General features: G+C 44.3%; 1 protein-coding gene across 2 annotated transcripts; it reads right to left on the bottom strand.

Annotated features, from left to right (window-relative positions):
- Positions 1 to 41: 41 nt before the first annotated feature.
- ZDHHC9 (zinc finger DHHC-type palmitoyltransferase 9) lies at positions 42 to 16,687 on the bottom strand. 2 transcript variants are annotated; one of them, XM_063313675.1, is made up of 10 exons: positions 16,495 to 16,687; positions 14,378 to 14,643; positions 4,530 to 4,690; positions 4,250 to 4,408; positions 3,306 to 3,443; positions 3,099 to 3,145; positions 2,818 to 2,922; positions 1,701 to 1,804; positions 1,298 to 1,481; positions 42 to 1,039 (listed from the first exon to the last, which is right to left on the bottom strand). In XM_063313675.1, the coding sequence occupies exons 2-10, from the start codon at positions 14,542 to 14,544 to the stop codon at positions 935 to 937; spliced, it is 1,170 nt and encodes a 389-aa protein (XP_063169745.1). In that variant the 5' UTR covers positions 14,545 to 14,643; positions 16,495 to 16,687; the 3' UTR covers positions 42 to 934. The 2 variants fall into 2 exon arrangements, with proteins under 2 accessions (XP_063169745.1, XP_063169746.1); XM_063313676.1 differs by lacking the exon at positions 16,495 to 16,687 and adding an exon at positions 15,102 to 15,290.
- Positions 16,688 to 16,797: the final 110 nt, after the last annotated feature.

Genomic DNA, 16,797 nt, shown 5'->3' with positions numbered 1-16,797 from the left:
ACATACAGAGAGAGGACTGAGTAACACACAACGGTCTGGACTTAGCCATAATGTAGTGTTATTTCCCAAAGCAGCTTCCAACACTGGATCAAGTGTGCTTAGAGCACAGATATTATGGGCTGTACAGAAGTCACAGACTGAGAGTCCACCTCATCTATCTGTACAGTAACAAACTTTCTAACCAATTACCATTGGCTCTTCTGCTTCCAGAGCATTTCGCTGCTCTTCGGACACATTCCGCAGCAGCCTTGTAGTAACTGCTAGTGAGAAGGAAGGATCAACCTTTCCAGGGCATGGAAGAAGACCAGAACAACTTCTAATTGAAAAGGGAGGAGGGAAAGAGAGGGAGAAAAAGGAAAGATTGATACTGCACCAGATTCCAATACCTGAACAGAGGTTGGGAGTGACAAAGGACCTAGAGGTCCTCTGGCAGGGTATTCTATAATTTAGGACCATTTGGGACTTCAAGTTGCCAATTGGCACTGTTTGTCAGGAACATTTAGGAAGGCTGATATATGAACCTGGCTGGTTCTAGCTTCCGTGATCAGCCTGACTCCATTGGCGAATAAGACCAGTCAAACACACAATACTGCAGTCACAGGGAGAAAGATGGCACAGATCACAATCACCAGTTCTGTCTTCTTCCCAGCAAATTCCTTGTTCCAGCGAACTCAGGGCTGGGGCCAGAGAGGCACTCACTTAATTGTGTTAGAGAAGAGTCCGATGAAGAGTCCTTCAGCAGCACAATGAGTGCCCATCCTCCATAAGAAAGGGAGCACTGGCAACTATCAGTTTGTAGATACTGTTCACAACCACTGGCGAACAAACAGCCTAGGGAACAACACGCTGTCCAGCCGGCTGTTCCCATCCTTGCTTGCTCTGCAGCTTCACAAGAGGCAGCCAAGTAAAAGCACTCTCATGTCCACTTCAGAGGCTAAGGTGTCATCTGGGCAGGACCAAGTGTCTGAACAGATGATTCTTCTGCAGCAGCAGGTGGCTTCACAGTTTCCTGCGGCACCTTGTTTGTTGGCACAGGGAGCTGGGGAGGAAGAAAAGATGGGAGAAGGACGATTCACAGCAGAATCCAACAACCAGTTCCTTGAAAGCAAGACTGTCAATTTATGGAAATTTGGAGGGATGTTACAGATGGGGCTTAGTATCTTGCTCATCATAGAAATCCTTTCCAGAAATCCACCCACCCAACAACCTGCCTCTGGGCTACCAGAAAACAGTGCTCGTGCCAAGCCTGAGAGGAGGTAATTTTCATTCTAAATGCATCTGCATTTTCCACACTTACCAAGCTTTGCTCTGGGAAGGCACTGCCACCCTCTGGGAAGGCACTGCCACCCTCTGGGGTACCACTGGCTTCCTGGGCTCTGCATTCCTCTGTGCGTCTCTCTTCTTGCGTTCTGAGCTCAGGCCCAGCACCACTCCCTGAGACAGCAGCCTCTTGAAGCAAGATGCCCCGTCTATCCAGCACACTATAAAGTAGAAGAGGGAGACCAGAGAAAGTAAAGATGCTTTTGAGAAGAATGGTTAGAGACAAGAGTGGCTAAATGGATCCCATCTCAGACTCTCGTTATTTAGATTCGCAGGAAGGGGCCTCCCATCCAAGTCCCTCTCCACTGCATACGGTCATCCTCAGCACTGCTTCATACACACAGAACAACATCCGGGTACTGTACAGATTGAGCCATCACCTGGGAGGCAAAGGACCACACAGAACTTCGCAGCAGTTCTTCACAAAGTTGCCATGGCTATAGGGGTTCTGCACACGGTTTTTCCCCGTCCAGGAGCCTTTAATCTGAAAGAACAAGAAGAGCAGCCTCCAAAAATACAGAACCGATGCTAGCACTTGATCTACCATACATGATGATGTACATCCAGATCCCAAATGAAAAGCATCTTTCAAGTTACTCTGGCCTCTTCCAATAACTCTCTCTTGGAACTTGGCACCTGCTGTTTTCCTAATTGCTTTGTCCTAATGGAATGCCTTCCTCGTCCACAGAAGAGCTTTACTCCCCCAGAGTCTGATACGTCAGTCAATGACTCCTTATTTCTTGCAACTGACAAGAGACAACTGCCCAGTTGAACATACAGGCTTTATTCTGCCTAATGATCTGAGGAAGTTATCTCCAGAAGCCTTGCTGGAAAGAACTGTGGGACAGGGGAAAAAAAAACACTGCCAATTGTAACAAAGGGAAGAAGGTAGAAATGCACTTCCTCTTCACTTCAACAAATGAAGATTTCCAAAAAAAAAAAAATCCACTACATGTTTGGAAGGAAGCTTAATGTGTTCTTTGGAAGGAAATCCAGTTGCTCCGCTCCATTCAAGGGAGAATGGATTTTCTTTCAAAGGAATTTAGTCACTCCTGCCTAGGGGCAAGACCAAAGCACAGACTTCTATGAGAATGCCTAACACTTCCAATAGACAGCATTCTCAAGGAGATTACAGAATTGTGGGTTACATCCACACACACGCATATACACACACGCAGGGTGGTAGGCGGCAGTATTGCAGCCGAAACTCTCCCCACGACCTGAGTTCAATCCCAGCGGAAGCTGGATTCTCTCTCAGGTAGCCAGCTCAGGCTGACTCAGCCTTCCATCCTTCCCAGGTCAGTACAACGAGCACCCAGGCTGCTGGGGAAGGTGACGGCTGGGGAAGGGAAACGACCCTGCTATAGTCTGCCAAGAAAACGTTGCGAAAGTCGCGTCCCCCCAAAGGGTCAGACATGACTCGGTGCTTGCACAGGGGACCTTTCACACAATGTATATGTAATTTACAGGAAGGGATGTGCCCCTGGAAGTACTTACATCTTCATTTGTTGTCTGGTTGAGGGCTACCAGGAACGTGTGGAATCCAGTTAAGCCCACCACAGACCAAAGGGTGAAGAAGCAGATCAAAACCTCCAGAGCCGTGAAAAGCTCAGTTAAGGAATGCAAACTCCTTATGGGACCGTTAGCTTCTCCCAACACTATAGACATCCTAACCTATTCCCCCATTCACTGGGGAGCACGGGAAAATGATTTCTCCCTTATTTCTCTCTTCTAACCGGCAAGTTAAAGGCAGCTACAGACAGGCACAAAAGATATGTCCCTGGAGTTTCTTTCAGAGTACTCAAAAAGCCAATCTCCAGGGATTCTGTATGGAATGAAAACACAGTGTATTTAGTCTGCAATTATTAATCATACCAAGAAGAGTAAAGGCTTCCTTCCCCCCACCCTTCCTTCCCTTCCCAGATGCCTGTCAAAGCTTTTGCAACACAGTCCAATCCCCTCTCCTTACTACAAGCACTACTCACTCAGGGCAATGTAGACGATATTGAAGGAGAAGATGTAGATGGTGAGAAGTGACAAAGAAAGGATGAAGAGGTAGAAATAACGGTAATTCCTCTTTCCCACACAGTTTCCTACCCAGGGACAATGATGATCAAAACGTTCTGTAAGAAACAGAGAAGCTTGCTGCTTTTCTCTCTGATGCCATCACATCAATTTCAGCAAGATGCCAGCATGTCTAGAATTCCACTAACATACCAAACCCACATTGCAATCCTTCTGGCTAACTATGAAACTGATTCATGCACTTGTTTTTGAGGTAGGGGGATTGTCAAGTAGCAACCTTGGCCTTCAAAACCCACAAAGTTCTAAGAAGGGCACCTCTGCGATACCATAAAGTGTAACAACCTAAAAGAAAGGAGCTTTCAGATATTTTATGCATGCAGTAAAGTAAACCTACCACTAGACTACTATGAGAGTGGGGAATGCAGAGGAAACAAAACCTAAAGAAACACCCTGGCACAATGTCTCCTTTATCTGACCCTGAAGGTGATAAGAGAACACAAGCTCCAATGTGCTGCTTTCAGGAACTATCATAATCTGTTACAGGGAGATTCCAAATCACAGCAGATGTAGACTGTGTGATGGCTTCCTCGGCATCAAACTTACAAACCGAGAGCCCCTGCTTTCATTTCACTGAAAGCAAACACAAACCACATTTTTTGCCTTTAAAGACAGATTTGAAGACTGGGGACCATGTACGCAGAAATCCTAAGTTCACTGAGTGTCCCCAATTTCATTGCCCCTCCTATCAGTAGCAGAACCGTGTGCTTATTGCCAGAGAATGTCTAACTTCTGCAGAATAGCATACAGCAGCCAGCTCATGGCCCACCAGGAGAACCTACTTAGGTGCTTTTCCCCAGCCCCAAACAGAGCCTTGAAGAGATTGGAGCCCAGCTCTATCACTCACCCACACAGTTGTCACAAATACTGCAATGTGAGGCACGGGGTGGACGGAAGATCTTGCAGGTATAGCAGTACTTCAGCTTCACGATCTGGTTATTGATCTGGAAGTTCTTAATGCGTGGAGGTGGCCGTTGGCCAGGAGGCACAGTCCCATTGCTTGCCTCTAAAACGAAAGCAAACCGTTCACTGCCTGAGCTTTGCCCACCTCACTGGGTGGATCATGGGGGGGCGGAGTATTCCACATCCTTTGCCTTTGCTAGTTTCACCAATCACCACCAACGTACCTATTTCCATTTCAATGAAAGCGGCTTCATCAGGTAGGGCACGTGGAATAACCCCTGGGTCACTGAAGCTTGTCCGCAACAGGGTGGCCATTGCAAACAAAAAGAGAACCACAGCAAAGACAGGGATAGCTGGGGAGAGGCGGATGGCAAGATACCGGCACCTAGAACAGGAGAGAATTCAGGGTCACTGAAATCAAACTCAAAGACGTTTGTGTGAAGACTCAAAACGGTTCAGAAAAGGGCTCGAGGCAAGAATCCAAGATCCATGGATTTCCATCATTTCACTACAGGCCACCGAAGAGACTTCTTGCAGCATTTGGTATTTTAAGAACCTCTTTTCTAAAAGTATTTTTAACCTCCAATTGTTTTTAAAAACAAAACTTTTCAATCCCACATTTGTTGAAAGTTCTTGGAAATATCTCAGCAGCTTCTAGTACCAGCTTAAAACTAAATCAAATTTGTATAATGACCTGCACTAATTTCTGGCTCCTTCCTCCTATGGCATTTGACATTCTATGCTGGCACTTGTTTAACTGCTCCAGGGAGTAAAAGTAAATGTTTAAAGTATAAAACAAAGGCACTGGCACTTGGTTACATATTTATTTTCTATCTAAGAATTGTTTAATGTAAGTCCCAAGGACAAGATCCTGGTAGTCCACATATAGGCTAGGCTTCACCTTCCATACTTGAGCTGTAGAATAGTGATATACATGGGACCAACAGGAAGCTATTAACCTAGACTTGATGGGGAGAATGCTGGATAAGAAATTCTTGCATGGGAACAAGTGCATTGTAATATTCTTCTTTCAAATACTGGCCCTTCCACCCCCCAGCCTGGTTTCTTACACTACTGTTGTTTTATTTCACCACTGGAACTCCTAGACATAGGGCTAAGCTACAGTAGATGAGACAGCTCCTTTCTACACCAGCCGATAGCAGCTCTGCAGGATTTCAGACGAAAGTCTTTCCCGTGCTATGTGTAAATACAAAGCATGTCAGCAACTGACCAGGCCATGAATAAAATAGATCAGGAAGCAGAGACATATAGGATGCTACCATATCTTCTACCCCTACCTTAACAGCATTTCTTCACACACAAGCAAAATTTCCAAAGTATCACAGAAATGGGTAAATTGCACATCAAGCAGGGGTTGAGGAAAAACTCAGTAGGTACAGCACATCTTCTGGAAGCATGTGGAAGAAATTAAACAAGAAGGAATGACCAATTCTATCTGCAGCATCTGCCAACTAAAAGAGTCCCTTCTCTGCTGCAAGATCAATACCTCCGAATGTTTTTGGAGTAGGAAAGTTAGCAAGATATTTTTTAAAGTAATCATAGATAAGTCTGTTGCCACCCTTCAAGACCATGGTACAATGTTCTGTTAGTCTTATTTTTCAAAAAGTATTCTTACGATTGGCTAGCTTTATTTTGAAGAAACAGTAGTTACAGGCTCCCCCAATCTGGAGTACTCAACCACAACTTTAAAAAAAAAAAAAAAGGTAATTTTAAGCACATTCTTTAAAAGGCAAGAACAGGGTAATACGAAATATGACTGAGAATCTAGCTACTTTAAATCTGTGGAATTCAGAAACTACAGGTAGTCTTCATTTAGTTACCACAATTGGGGCTGGCAACTCAATAATTAAGCAAAGTGGTTGCTAAATGAAACTGACTGTGCTTACGATCTTACTTCAGCTTTCCTTTGCTGAGAAGGTTGTAAATGCGAAGATTGATCGTAAAGTTATTTTTTCACCACCATCGTAACTGTGAATGGTTGCTAAACAAGGCAGTCGCTAAGCGAGGACTACCTGTAGCTCTTTCCATTAAAAATCTATACCAGCACCAACATTCTCCCGACATTTATTGCACAACAGAGTTTGGCATTCCAAATACTCAGAAGCCTGTATGATCACTCTTTGAATGTGCTATTTTTAACTGACTAAAATTAAGCTTTCAGGATAAAGATGGACCTTTGTGGCTAAGGTGGATCAGGTACACCAAGAAGTTGATCTCATATTTCTATCAAAACAATCAGACATACTTAATGAGTCAAAATGTCCTACGCTTTAAATATTGAGAGTGGAGAATAAAAGGAATAATGGGAGCAAGAATTTCTGGCCCATGGGTTATTTTATATATTTAGCTGTACAGCAGCCCAAGTTAGGAGGTTTCCAAACAGGTCATCCCCATCCATCTCTCCTATTTTGGGTAGTCCATCATAAACACATACATGCCACAATAAAAATGCCTGCACCCCAAGCAACATATACACTTTTGTATCCAATTGGCAACCATGCCTCTTGGAGAAAAGGCACACCCCCAGTAATAGTCTAATTTGCCAACATGTTTATCTGGTTGATCTAGGCGTGTTGGCAGGAAGCATATTCAACTGTAAACAACATTTAAGCATTCATGGAAATACGTTCACATGACTTAGATTCACTTATTCACAGCACAATCCAGTTGTTTTGACAACAGCAGCTTCTTGTTTTTTTAAATGAACCACAATCCAACTCTGGAAGTTAAAAATATTGCTAGGGCAAAAGGCTACACAGCTCAACTAATAGCTGAAAAGAATCACAGTGATTTTTTTTTTTAATTCCTCCTACAGTTTTCACCACTTTTGGGAGCAAGGTTCAAATGCTGCACATTCTGGATCTTTTGATCAAAACTCCATGTGAATCAGAAGCAAAATGAGTGTTTTGTTTTGGAAGTGACACAATCAGCCAATCAAACTTGTCCCACATGCTAAACACACACAAGAAAATCAGCATTACATTGCTATATACTTTTACTCTGAATTTATACAATAGTCCTTGATGTTACTCTTCACCATGTCCTTTCTCACCCAGTTCTTGTATCTGCTTAGAGAGAAGAGTGCCAGGATCTTCTTCAAACTTTAACTAACAAAATAAAGCTACTAGCAAGACTCAAAGTCCCCTTCATTTAGAAACACTCCCCAGCATCACGGCTAATCAGGACAACATGGTCTTTTCAGATTTGCAAGAAATTAGGTAGAGTGGAAAACAGATTGAAGATTCACACAGAGCAAATAATATGAAGTTTTCCGACTTTCATTTTCTATAATTGATTAAATTTATATGATTAAAATAACCTTCCTAAAAGTTCCCACATAGCAATCTTTTCCCAATTGTCTTTTCAAGCTTACGATACGTCTTCCCAGTTTTCAAGCATAACCTTTCACATATTGGCATAGCTATTTCTAATATTTTGTACCATCAATCAGGCAGATACATATAAAGTGCTGGGAAAGACCTCTGGTTACTTCCCACTTCCTATTAGTGCTGATTCATGACAAAGTGCAACCTGGGGTGATATTTTGCCTAGATTTCTCAATGAAAGATATAAAATCACATGATTTATGGAATAGTCCTACACGTCCACTGTTTTACCACATTCTCTTTCTAACTTGGGAACAACTTACTATACAATACTACATCTGAAGTGTGCCCAGGTTGGGGACAGCTTTTTGTCTAATCTACCTATGATTTTGCAAGAATAAATAAAGGGAATGAAGAGAGAATCGCATATTACCCTGAGCTCCATGGAGGAAAATCAGCTCATAAATGTACTTTACGGCGCAGAAGAATTGTTTCTGAAATTTTCTCAAAGGCAGAATTTGAAGGATCGCTCTACTATCCAGTTAACTTCTGATAACCAGCGCACCTCCCGCAAAATTGGTGTTGACAAGTCAGCAGGCATGCAGTTAGAGTTTCAAATTGCCTTCAAGGACAGTTCCATAAACAGTAAATTGCAGTAATCCAAACGCAACATGACAGCAGTGTGAGATACTATTGACAGTGTCTGATACAAAAAAAAAAAAGGCCACAACTCATGCATCATCGTCAGTTCCTGAGCATGGCCCTCCTGGCTGCAATTTCCAGCTGCTGTTCCAAGCAGGAGTGGAGGGTCCAGAAGGACCCCCAAGTCCTAGACCTGCTCTTTATGGACACAGCCACCCCATCCATCCAGGGCTCAACCAGAAAGAACTCTGAGCAAATTCTAAGCTTATAGCAGAAGTTAAAGTAAATGGCCAAATCCTGGGTCACAAGATTCAATTTTCAAGCATCAGGATCAGACACTCAGACCAATCTGCCCCCTCTCTCACCAGCAACTGCTTGAATGCTTACCAAAGTAAGCTGAAGGAATGTGAGTGCCAACATACAATATTTTGTGAAACACGATTGATCCATCACTCTATTATGCTTATGAATGCAACACCCAAAAAACCCTAAGGAACCCACTACAAATGTGAGGTAGCCAAGGTTGACAAGAGCGATGCACTGTCACTAAATGAGATGGAGCTAGACAATGCCAGAATCATTATCAGAATCATATACAGGGTTCTCTTTGGATATACCCACAAAGCACCCAGAGGATCATAAAGGATACTATGCTTCCATAAAATTCTTCATGTTCAACAAACTACCTTATTACAGAATGCTAGGGTTTTTCAAATAAGCACATTTACCATCGCATTGTAAAAATAACTACAGAAAAACTACATAGAAAAAAGACCCAATTTTAAATTTAAGTCAGAACTTAAGCTTCCTTATTTGATACCTTCTGCTTATAACAAGATCAGCTTACCGACATCTTGCCCTGAAGTCATTTGTCAAGTATTTGCTGTATAAAATACTGTATTCAGGTTAAAGTTACACTTAGAAGTTTTCATATACACATTCAGGTCAAGAAATCATATTGCAGGTCCCACCTTGACATCATTTTAAATTCAACTTATATGAAATTCAACACACTAGGTTCTTTTACAACAGAATGCATATTTTCAAAAGGACTACACTAATTTGTGTTTCAGCAATAAAGTCTGTATAATGGTGAATCCGATGTTCTAAGGATCAACACACCGTTGGAGCCTGGAATGTAAGATCTATGAGCCAGGGCAAATTGGATGTGGTTATTGGTGAGATGTCAAGATTAAAGATAGACATTTTGGGCGTCGGTGAATTGAAATGGATGGGAATCGGCCACTTCACATCAAATGACCATCAGATCTACTACTGTGGACAAGAGGACCACAGAAGAAATGGAGTAGCCTTCATAATTAATAGTAAAGTGGCTAAAGCAGTGCTTGCATATAATCCAAAAAATGATAGAATGATCTCAATCCGGATTCAGGGCAAGCCATCTAACATCACAGTGATCCAAATATACGCCCCAACCACAGATGCTGAAGAAGCTGAAGTAGAGCAGTTCTATGAGGATCTGCAGCACCTACTGGACAACACGCCTAAAAGATGTTATTTTCATCACGGGAGACTGGAATGCTAAGTTGGGCAGTCAAATGACACCTGGAATTACAGGTAAGCATGGCCTGGGAGAACAAAACAAAGCAGGACATAGGCTGATAGAATTTTGCCAAGACAACTCACTCTGCATAACAAACACTCTCTTCCAACAACCTAAGAGACGGCTTTATACATGGACTTCACCAGATGGACAACACCGAAATCAGATTGACTACATCCTTTGCAGCCAAAGGTGGAGGACATCTATACAGAGCTGACTGTAGTTTCGATCACGAACTTCTTATTGCACAATTTAGGATCAGACTAAAGAGATTAGGGAAGACCCACAGATCAGCTAGATATGAGCTCACTAATATTCCTAAGGAATATGCAGTGGAGGTGAAGAATCGATTTAAGGGACTGGACTTAGTAGATAGGGTCCCGGAAGAACTATGGACAGAAGTTCGCAACATTGTTCAGGAGGCGGCAACAAAATACATCCCAAAGAAAGAGAAAACCAAGAAGGCAAAATGGCTGTCTGCTGAGACACTAGAAGTAGCCCAAGAAAGAAGGAAAGCAAAAGGCAACAGTGATAGGGGGAGATATGCCCAATTAAATGCAAAATTCCAGAGGTTAACCAGAAGAGATAAGGAATTATTTTTAAACAAACAATGCGTGGAAGTGGAAGAAGACAATAGAATAGGAAGGACAAGAGACCTCTTCCAGAAAATTAGAAACATTGGAGGTAAATTCCAGACCAAAATGGGTACGATCAAAAACAAAGATGGCAAGGACCTAACAGAAGAAGAGATCCAGAAAAGGTGGCAAGAATATACAGAAGACCTGTATAGGAAGGATAACAATATTGGGGATAGCTTTGATGGTGTGGTCAGTGAGCTAGAGCCAGACATCCTGAAGAGTGAGGTTGAATGGGCCTTAAGAAGCATTGCTAATAACAAGGCAGCAGGAGACGACGGCATCCCAGCTGAACTGTTCAAAATCTTGCAAGATGATGCTGTCAAGGTAATGCATGCTATATGCCAGCAAATTTGGAAAACACAAGAATGGCCATCAGACTGGAAAAAATCAACTTATATCCCCATACCAAAAAAGGGAAACACTAAAGAATGTTCAAACTATCGAACAGTGGCACTCATTTCACATGCCACTAAGGTAATGCTCAAGATCCTGCAAGGTAGACTTCAGCAATTCATGGAGCGAGAATTGCCAGATGTACAAGCTGGGTTTAGAAAAGGCAGAGGAACTAGGGACCAAATTGCCAATATCCGCTGGATAATGGAAAAAGCCAAGGAGTTTCAGAAAAACATCTATTTCTGTTTTATTGACTATTCTAAAGCCTTTGACTGTGTGAACCAGAACAAATTGTGGCAAGTTCTTAGTGGTATGGGGATACCAAGTCATCTTGTCTGCCTCCTGAAGAATCTGTATAACGACCAAGTAGCAACAGTAAGAACAGACCATGGAACAACGGACTGGCTTAAGATTGGGAAAGGAGTATGGCAGGGCTGTATACTCTCACCCTACCTATTCAACTTGTACGCAGAACACATCATGCGACATGCTGGGCTTGAGGAATCCAAGGCTGGAGTTAAAATCTCTGGAAGAAACATTAACAATCTCAGATATGCAGATGATACCACTTTGATGGCTGAAAGCGAAGAAGAACTGAGGAGCCTTATGATGAAGGTGAAAGAAGAAAGTGCAAAAGCTGGCTTGCAGCTAAACCTCAAAAAAACCAAGTTTATGGCAACCAGCTTGATTGATAACTGGCAAATAGAGGGAGAAAATGTAGAAGCAGTGAAAGACTTTGTATTTCTAGGTGCGAAGATTCCTGCAGATGCTGACTGCAGTCAGGAAATCAGAAGACACTTAATCCTTGGGAGAAGAGCAATGACAAATCTCGATAAAATAGTTAAGAGCGGAGACATCACACTGACAACAAAGGTCCGCATAGTTAAAGCAATGGTGTTCCCCGTAGTAACATATGGCTGCAAGAGCTGGACCATAAGGAAGGCTGAGAGAAGGAAGATAGATGCTTTTGAACTGTGGTGTTGGAGGAAAATTCTGAGAGTGCCTTGGACTGCAAGAAGATCAAACCGGTCCATCCTCCAGGAAATAAAGCCAGACTGCTCACTTGAGGGAAGGATATTCAAGGCAAAACTGAAATACTTTGGCCACATAATGAGAAGACAGGACACCCTGGAGAAGACGCTGATGCTAGGGAGAGTGGAGGGCAAAAGGAAGAGGGGCCGACCAAGGGCAAGGTGGATGGATGATATTCTAGAGGTGACGGACTCGTCCCTGGGGGAGCTGGGGGTGTTGACAACCGACAGGAAGCTCTGGCGTGGGCTGGTCCATGAAGTCACAAAGAGTCGGAAGCGACTAAACGAATAAACAACAACAAAACAAGAATTTTTAGCTGTCCTATAGATAACAAATTTATGATGGCAAAGTCTACACCCATATAAAGTTTTTTAAATGAACAAATCAAAAGTAGTGATCAGTCCAAAGCAACAGGTGAAAATAGACATGGCAAGATGGTCTAAAAATACTAGAGGTAACTCTTCTTTAAAAAGTATGCAGACTTTTTTAAACAAATACTTTCGGTAGAACCCTCTAAACAATTGCTCCACAACAGAGGCTGTGGGAGAAAACACTACTGAAAAGGCCTGTTTCTTAACTAACCACAACTGCACCTGTGGACTTCTGATGTGCTCAGAGCTTTAATGGAAAATATGAGAAAAGGTATTCATCAGATATTGTAGCTCCAGGGTGTGAAGAGATGGAAGACAGTGCCATACATGCCAGTTTCCTTTGGTGCCCGCATTCCTTTATACGAGCATTTAGTTCCAAAAAGTTAATCATGAGCCAGTGAAGATATTAGCCCCCCAGTGTGATATAACTAGAATGGACCATCTTCAAGGGTAATCCCATATATAACGCATGGTAATAATCAAAATGGAGATTATTAAACATGCACCATTATAATCAGGCTGTTTGTATTAGGAATCAGCCTAAAACATCGGAAACCACTTCCTATTCCAGACCAGTTACTATTAGAAAACTCCTAGATCACCCTCAGAACAGCTGTCTCTGCATAGTCAAGAATATAACATTCCAAATTTCCCAGGAACAATCAGTCTCTGGAGATGGAATATTTTGTACATCTATATTTTCTATCCATATACAGCTATAGCTGCCATACTATCTTAATAAAAGCTGTTGCATTCCTTCATTAACTACTTCTCTATGACAAAACTGGATCTACAAGCAATCTCCCCAACCTATAAACATGTACAGCTAAAGAAACACTGAATATTACACACCTATCCATGCAAACCATCTAGTAATAGTAATTCCTCCACCTTGTCTGGCCCATACCTAGTTTGCTACCACAACAAGGCATTGGTTAAGCACTTCCATTGCCTTATCTGAATCTAATCAAGAAAATATGCATGTTATCAGCATGCTGATGATACTATATTCTAAGTAATTTCATATATCAAAATGTAGTGGTTTCACTATAAAGATATATATATACACACACACAGCGAAACCACTACATTTTGATTTCAGTAAAATTAAAAGTATGAGAAATAGCATGGATGTTCTACCATGACTTAATTACAGAGTTTGCCACAAGATTGCTTTTATTTCAACTCCCTCTTCTGCAAAAATTGACCTGAGTATATCGCTTTTATACAATATACATTAATCCACATAAATCAGAATCCCTTTCCCAAAATTAGTCTTCCTTTGACCAATTGACCAAGTTCTGAACCTGAGCATTCAGTGCATAAATTGCAAAAGACGACACATTAGCATATGGGCCATTCAGAGCAGTTCCGAAAAGGTTTCCAGAAATTATGCTATAAGCATTATTGGCAGTAGACAACGAACTTTTTATTATGCCATTTCCTAATTTATACTGTAAGCCATCCCTATCAGAACATCCTCTCAAAGGTGATTCATATTCTGGGAAAGGAAGCATTCCGGTCAATAATAAATCCTGCCTGATCCACATAGGACTCACATTCCTACAACAAGCCAAATTCATCCTGTCTTCACCATTCAAATATCTTTGAAATCTGACACCGTATTCCATCCTGGTAAAGGATACAGGGGTTATAGATCTAGGATAGCTCACATTTTCTTCACTTTTTGCATGGGATTAAAGCAAAACATTACTGTAGTAAATTCACTCATTTGATTCAGCTCTTTCATGTAAGAAACCTCGAGAACAAAAACAAACCTGAACGTTAAGCAGAGTACCCTGGAAAAATTTTCCAAGACAGAAGAATTCAGCAAGACTTTTTAAATAAATAAATGGAGATCAATTGTTGGTATATTCTGCTCTGACCCTGACCAATGTCTTGGAAGAATGTACTGGTGGGGGGAAAAAAAGGAGACGACTCTCATAGTATCACCCAAAGGGATCAAGAGGAAAGCATACCCATCTCTACAAGCAGCAGATGATACCGAAGAACGTGGGCTGTAAATCAAACTCCAGCCCCGTAAATAAAACATGCCGGCCAACAGTTAAACCATTATGAACTTACTCAAAAGCAAAGAAGAGAGCACATGTCCCCACAATGAGGAAGAGCGTCAAATAGAAGATGCCTTTCTGCCTGGCCATCATAACGCGCCCATCGCAACAGAACGTGTTCCTTCCGGGCAGTTTCTCCCATTTCCGCATCACCTTCTTTCTTGCTATCATCACAGACATGGCTGCACCTTTACCGAAGGCAGGGTAACTCGGTAATGGCCTGTCTCCACTCCGGCCACTGGGAAGCACACACCATCCTCAGCAGTCCAGCCTCAGCCCCTGGAAAGGTAAGCAACAGAGGGAAGGTCAACACAACGCTTCACAAGGCACTTAGATTAGGAAATCGGCCAAGCCAACATTACTGCAAGCAAATCCTTCTTGGCACACCCATATCCTACTTTTAGCTTTAGTCACCATACAATTTCATAAGCAACAGAAATGCCCAACAAACCCAACAAGGAAAGAACACGTGCCATGATTCTTGGTATGAAAGGAACCTGCTTGATCCAGTATCGGGTAATCGATCATGACTTCCTTTGGCAAATGAGACTAGCTTAAAAACATCCAGACACACTTAGACTTCGCTGCATTCCTGACAAACCTTCCTCTTATTGAGAGGAAAACAGACTAGAAGAATCACAGCATTTTAGGGAGCTGTGTTTTCCTCCAGATGACATGTCAGCCCGTGCTACACAGAGTAAAGCCTTATCCAATCAAAATAACATTTCATCACTTACATTCCACTTGTAACCACAGAATGCTGCACAGATTTTCAGGCACTCATCATGAAGTTAACACCCTGCATCGCAGAGTACTCTCTAGCACGCAGCCTTTGGACCAAGCCCAGACGTCCATGCACAGCATAAAAGAAACGCTGGCCTTAGTACTTAACTCCGGAGTTATCCAATGACAGAACCCACTTGCTTCCTACGGAGTCTGGTTCCAGAGCTGTTAATAATCAACTCCCCTCGGTCTCTTTCTGCCCCACCTTTTCCCCTACCGCTTAAGCTATACAAACCAACAAGGAGAACCCAGCATTTAAAAACAAACCACTCTTTCTCGCTTTGGTTTTGCAAAGCCTCAACAGCCCACAGCATCCTGACCACCCAACCAAGACCCTGAGTGGAGAGGCAAGTTGGGATGCGCTCGCGAAGGAAACGGCCCCAGACTCTCTGAAATCCGGAGCTGAGCTCCCGGGTACTTGGCTCGCCTCAAAAGAAGCACCAGACCACCTTCTACGCTTGCCTCGGCAACCCTTCCAGAAAACGAGGAGGATTCTCCTCTCCTAACGCGCAACAAAGAGCGCGGAGGGGAGAGAGAGAAAAATACCCCACCGGTTAAGACGAAACGAAAAGCCGGCTCCCCCCGAGGACCGAGTCTGTATTTATTTTTCAACAGCCGGAAAAGCAGGAGGTTCTTTTGTCTGCTTGCTTTTGGGGGGATGAGGGAAGGGGTGTACCGATCCGCACGCACGTCCACGCTTACCTCCTCCCCGCAACCCTCCAAGCAGCCCCAGACGACGCAAGAACGTGGAGCATTTCGGCCTCTTTCTTCCGGATTGAAAAAAACCTTCCAGGTTGCATATTTCGGCGCTGCTGCTCCTCAGCCTCCCCAGCTACGCTCCTCCCGGCCTCTCCCCGCGTCTTCCGAAGCACCATTAAAACCCCACGCAGACAAAGGCAGGCGCTGCGAACCGCGCGCGACTCGCCCCACGCCAGAGCCCCGCAACAGCAGCGAAGGGGGCGAAGAGGCGGCAGCCGCCCCTCAGCCGGGCGCTCCCCACCTTGCGACGATCCCGGCGGCCGCGCCGAAGCCACCCCAAGCCCGCCAGCGACCAGCCCCGCTCGACGCGCGTCTGGGCATTCCCACGTGCACCGCGGGACGCCCTCGGCCGCCGAGGGGAGGCGCAGCCCGGTTCGCGGGGCTCCTGCTGGCAAGGGAAGGGGGCCTGTCGGGCGCCGCACCCCACGTGCGGGCGGGCAGCCACACCCCCAGGCGGGCGAGAGCGCGGCCGGAGGTCTGAGAGGCGCCGCTCGAGGGGTCCGCACGACGCCCCGCCCAGCGGCGGCAGAGACGGGCGCGCCGCCTCTCCGTGCCTTCCTGCACCGACGAGCGCGGGGCGGCGCTTACCTGCCGCTCGGCTTTGCCGGGGCTGAGACCGAGGCCGGCTCCGGCCGAGGCCTTCCTGCTCTCCAGGGGCGCGGCTCTGAAGGGGAGAGACGTTCGCTTCTTATTGGTCGAGCCGCGCCTCCGCACCGCCTCCAGGCTCAAGTGGGCGCCGCGATTGGCCGAGCCACCCGGCACTCACACTCAAGGGACGCGCCGGGCGGGGAAAGGAAAGAGGGCGAGGCTGGTTTTCTTCTGCTGGCTCCCTTCCCCCTTGGTCGGATTCTGGGGGAGGGCAGAAACCGGGGTCGCCCCGCTCGGAGGACA

This window comes from Candoia aspera, chromosome 12, assembly GCF_035149785.1.
Source record: "Candoia aspera isolate rCanAsp1 chromosome 12, rCanAsp1.hap2, whole genome shotgun sequence".
NCBI lineage: Eukaryota > Metazoa > Chordata > Lepidosauria > Squamata > Boidae > Candoia > Candoia aspera.
The sequence above is the reverse complement of the archived record's forward strand: the minus strand, read 5'-3'. Positions and strand labels throughout refer to the sequence as shown.

Excerpts from the sequence above, each read along its gene's own strand:
- ZDHHC9 (XM_063313675.1), bottom strand. The coding sequence starts at position 14,544 with ATGTCTGTGATGATAGCAAGAAAGAAGGTGATGCGGAAATGGGAGAAA. Across the intron at positions 2,923-3,098 it reads CTCTGAAAGAAACTCCAGGG|ACGGCTCTGGAGGTTTTGAT; the intron begins ACATATCTTTTG and ends ACTGAGCTTTTC. Across the intron at positions 1,040-1,297 it reads CCTTCCCAGAGCAAAGCTTG|CTCCCTGTGCCAACAAACAA; the intron begins GTAAGTGTGGAA and ends CTTCCTCCCCAG.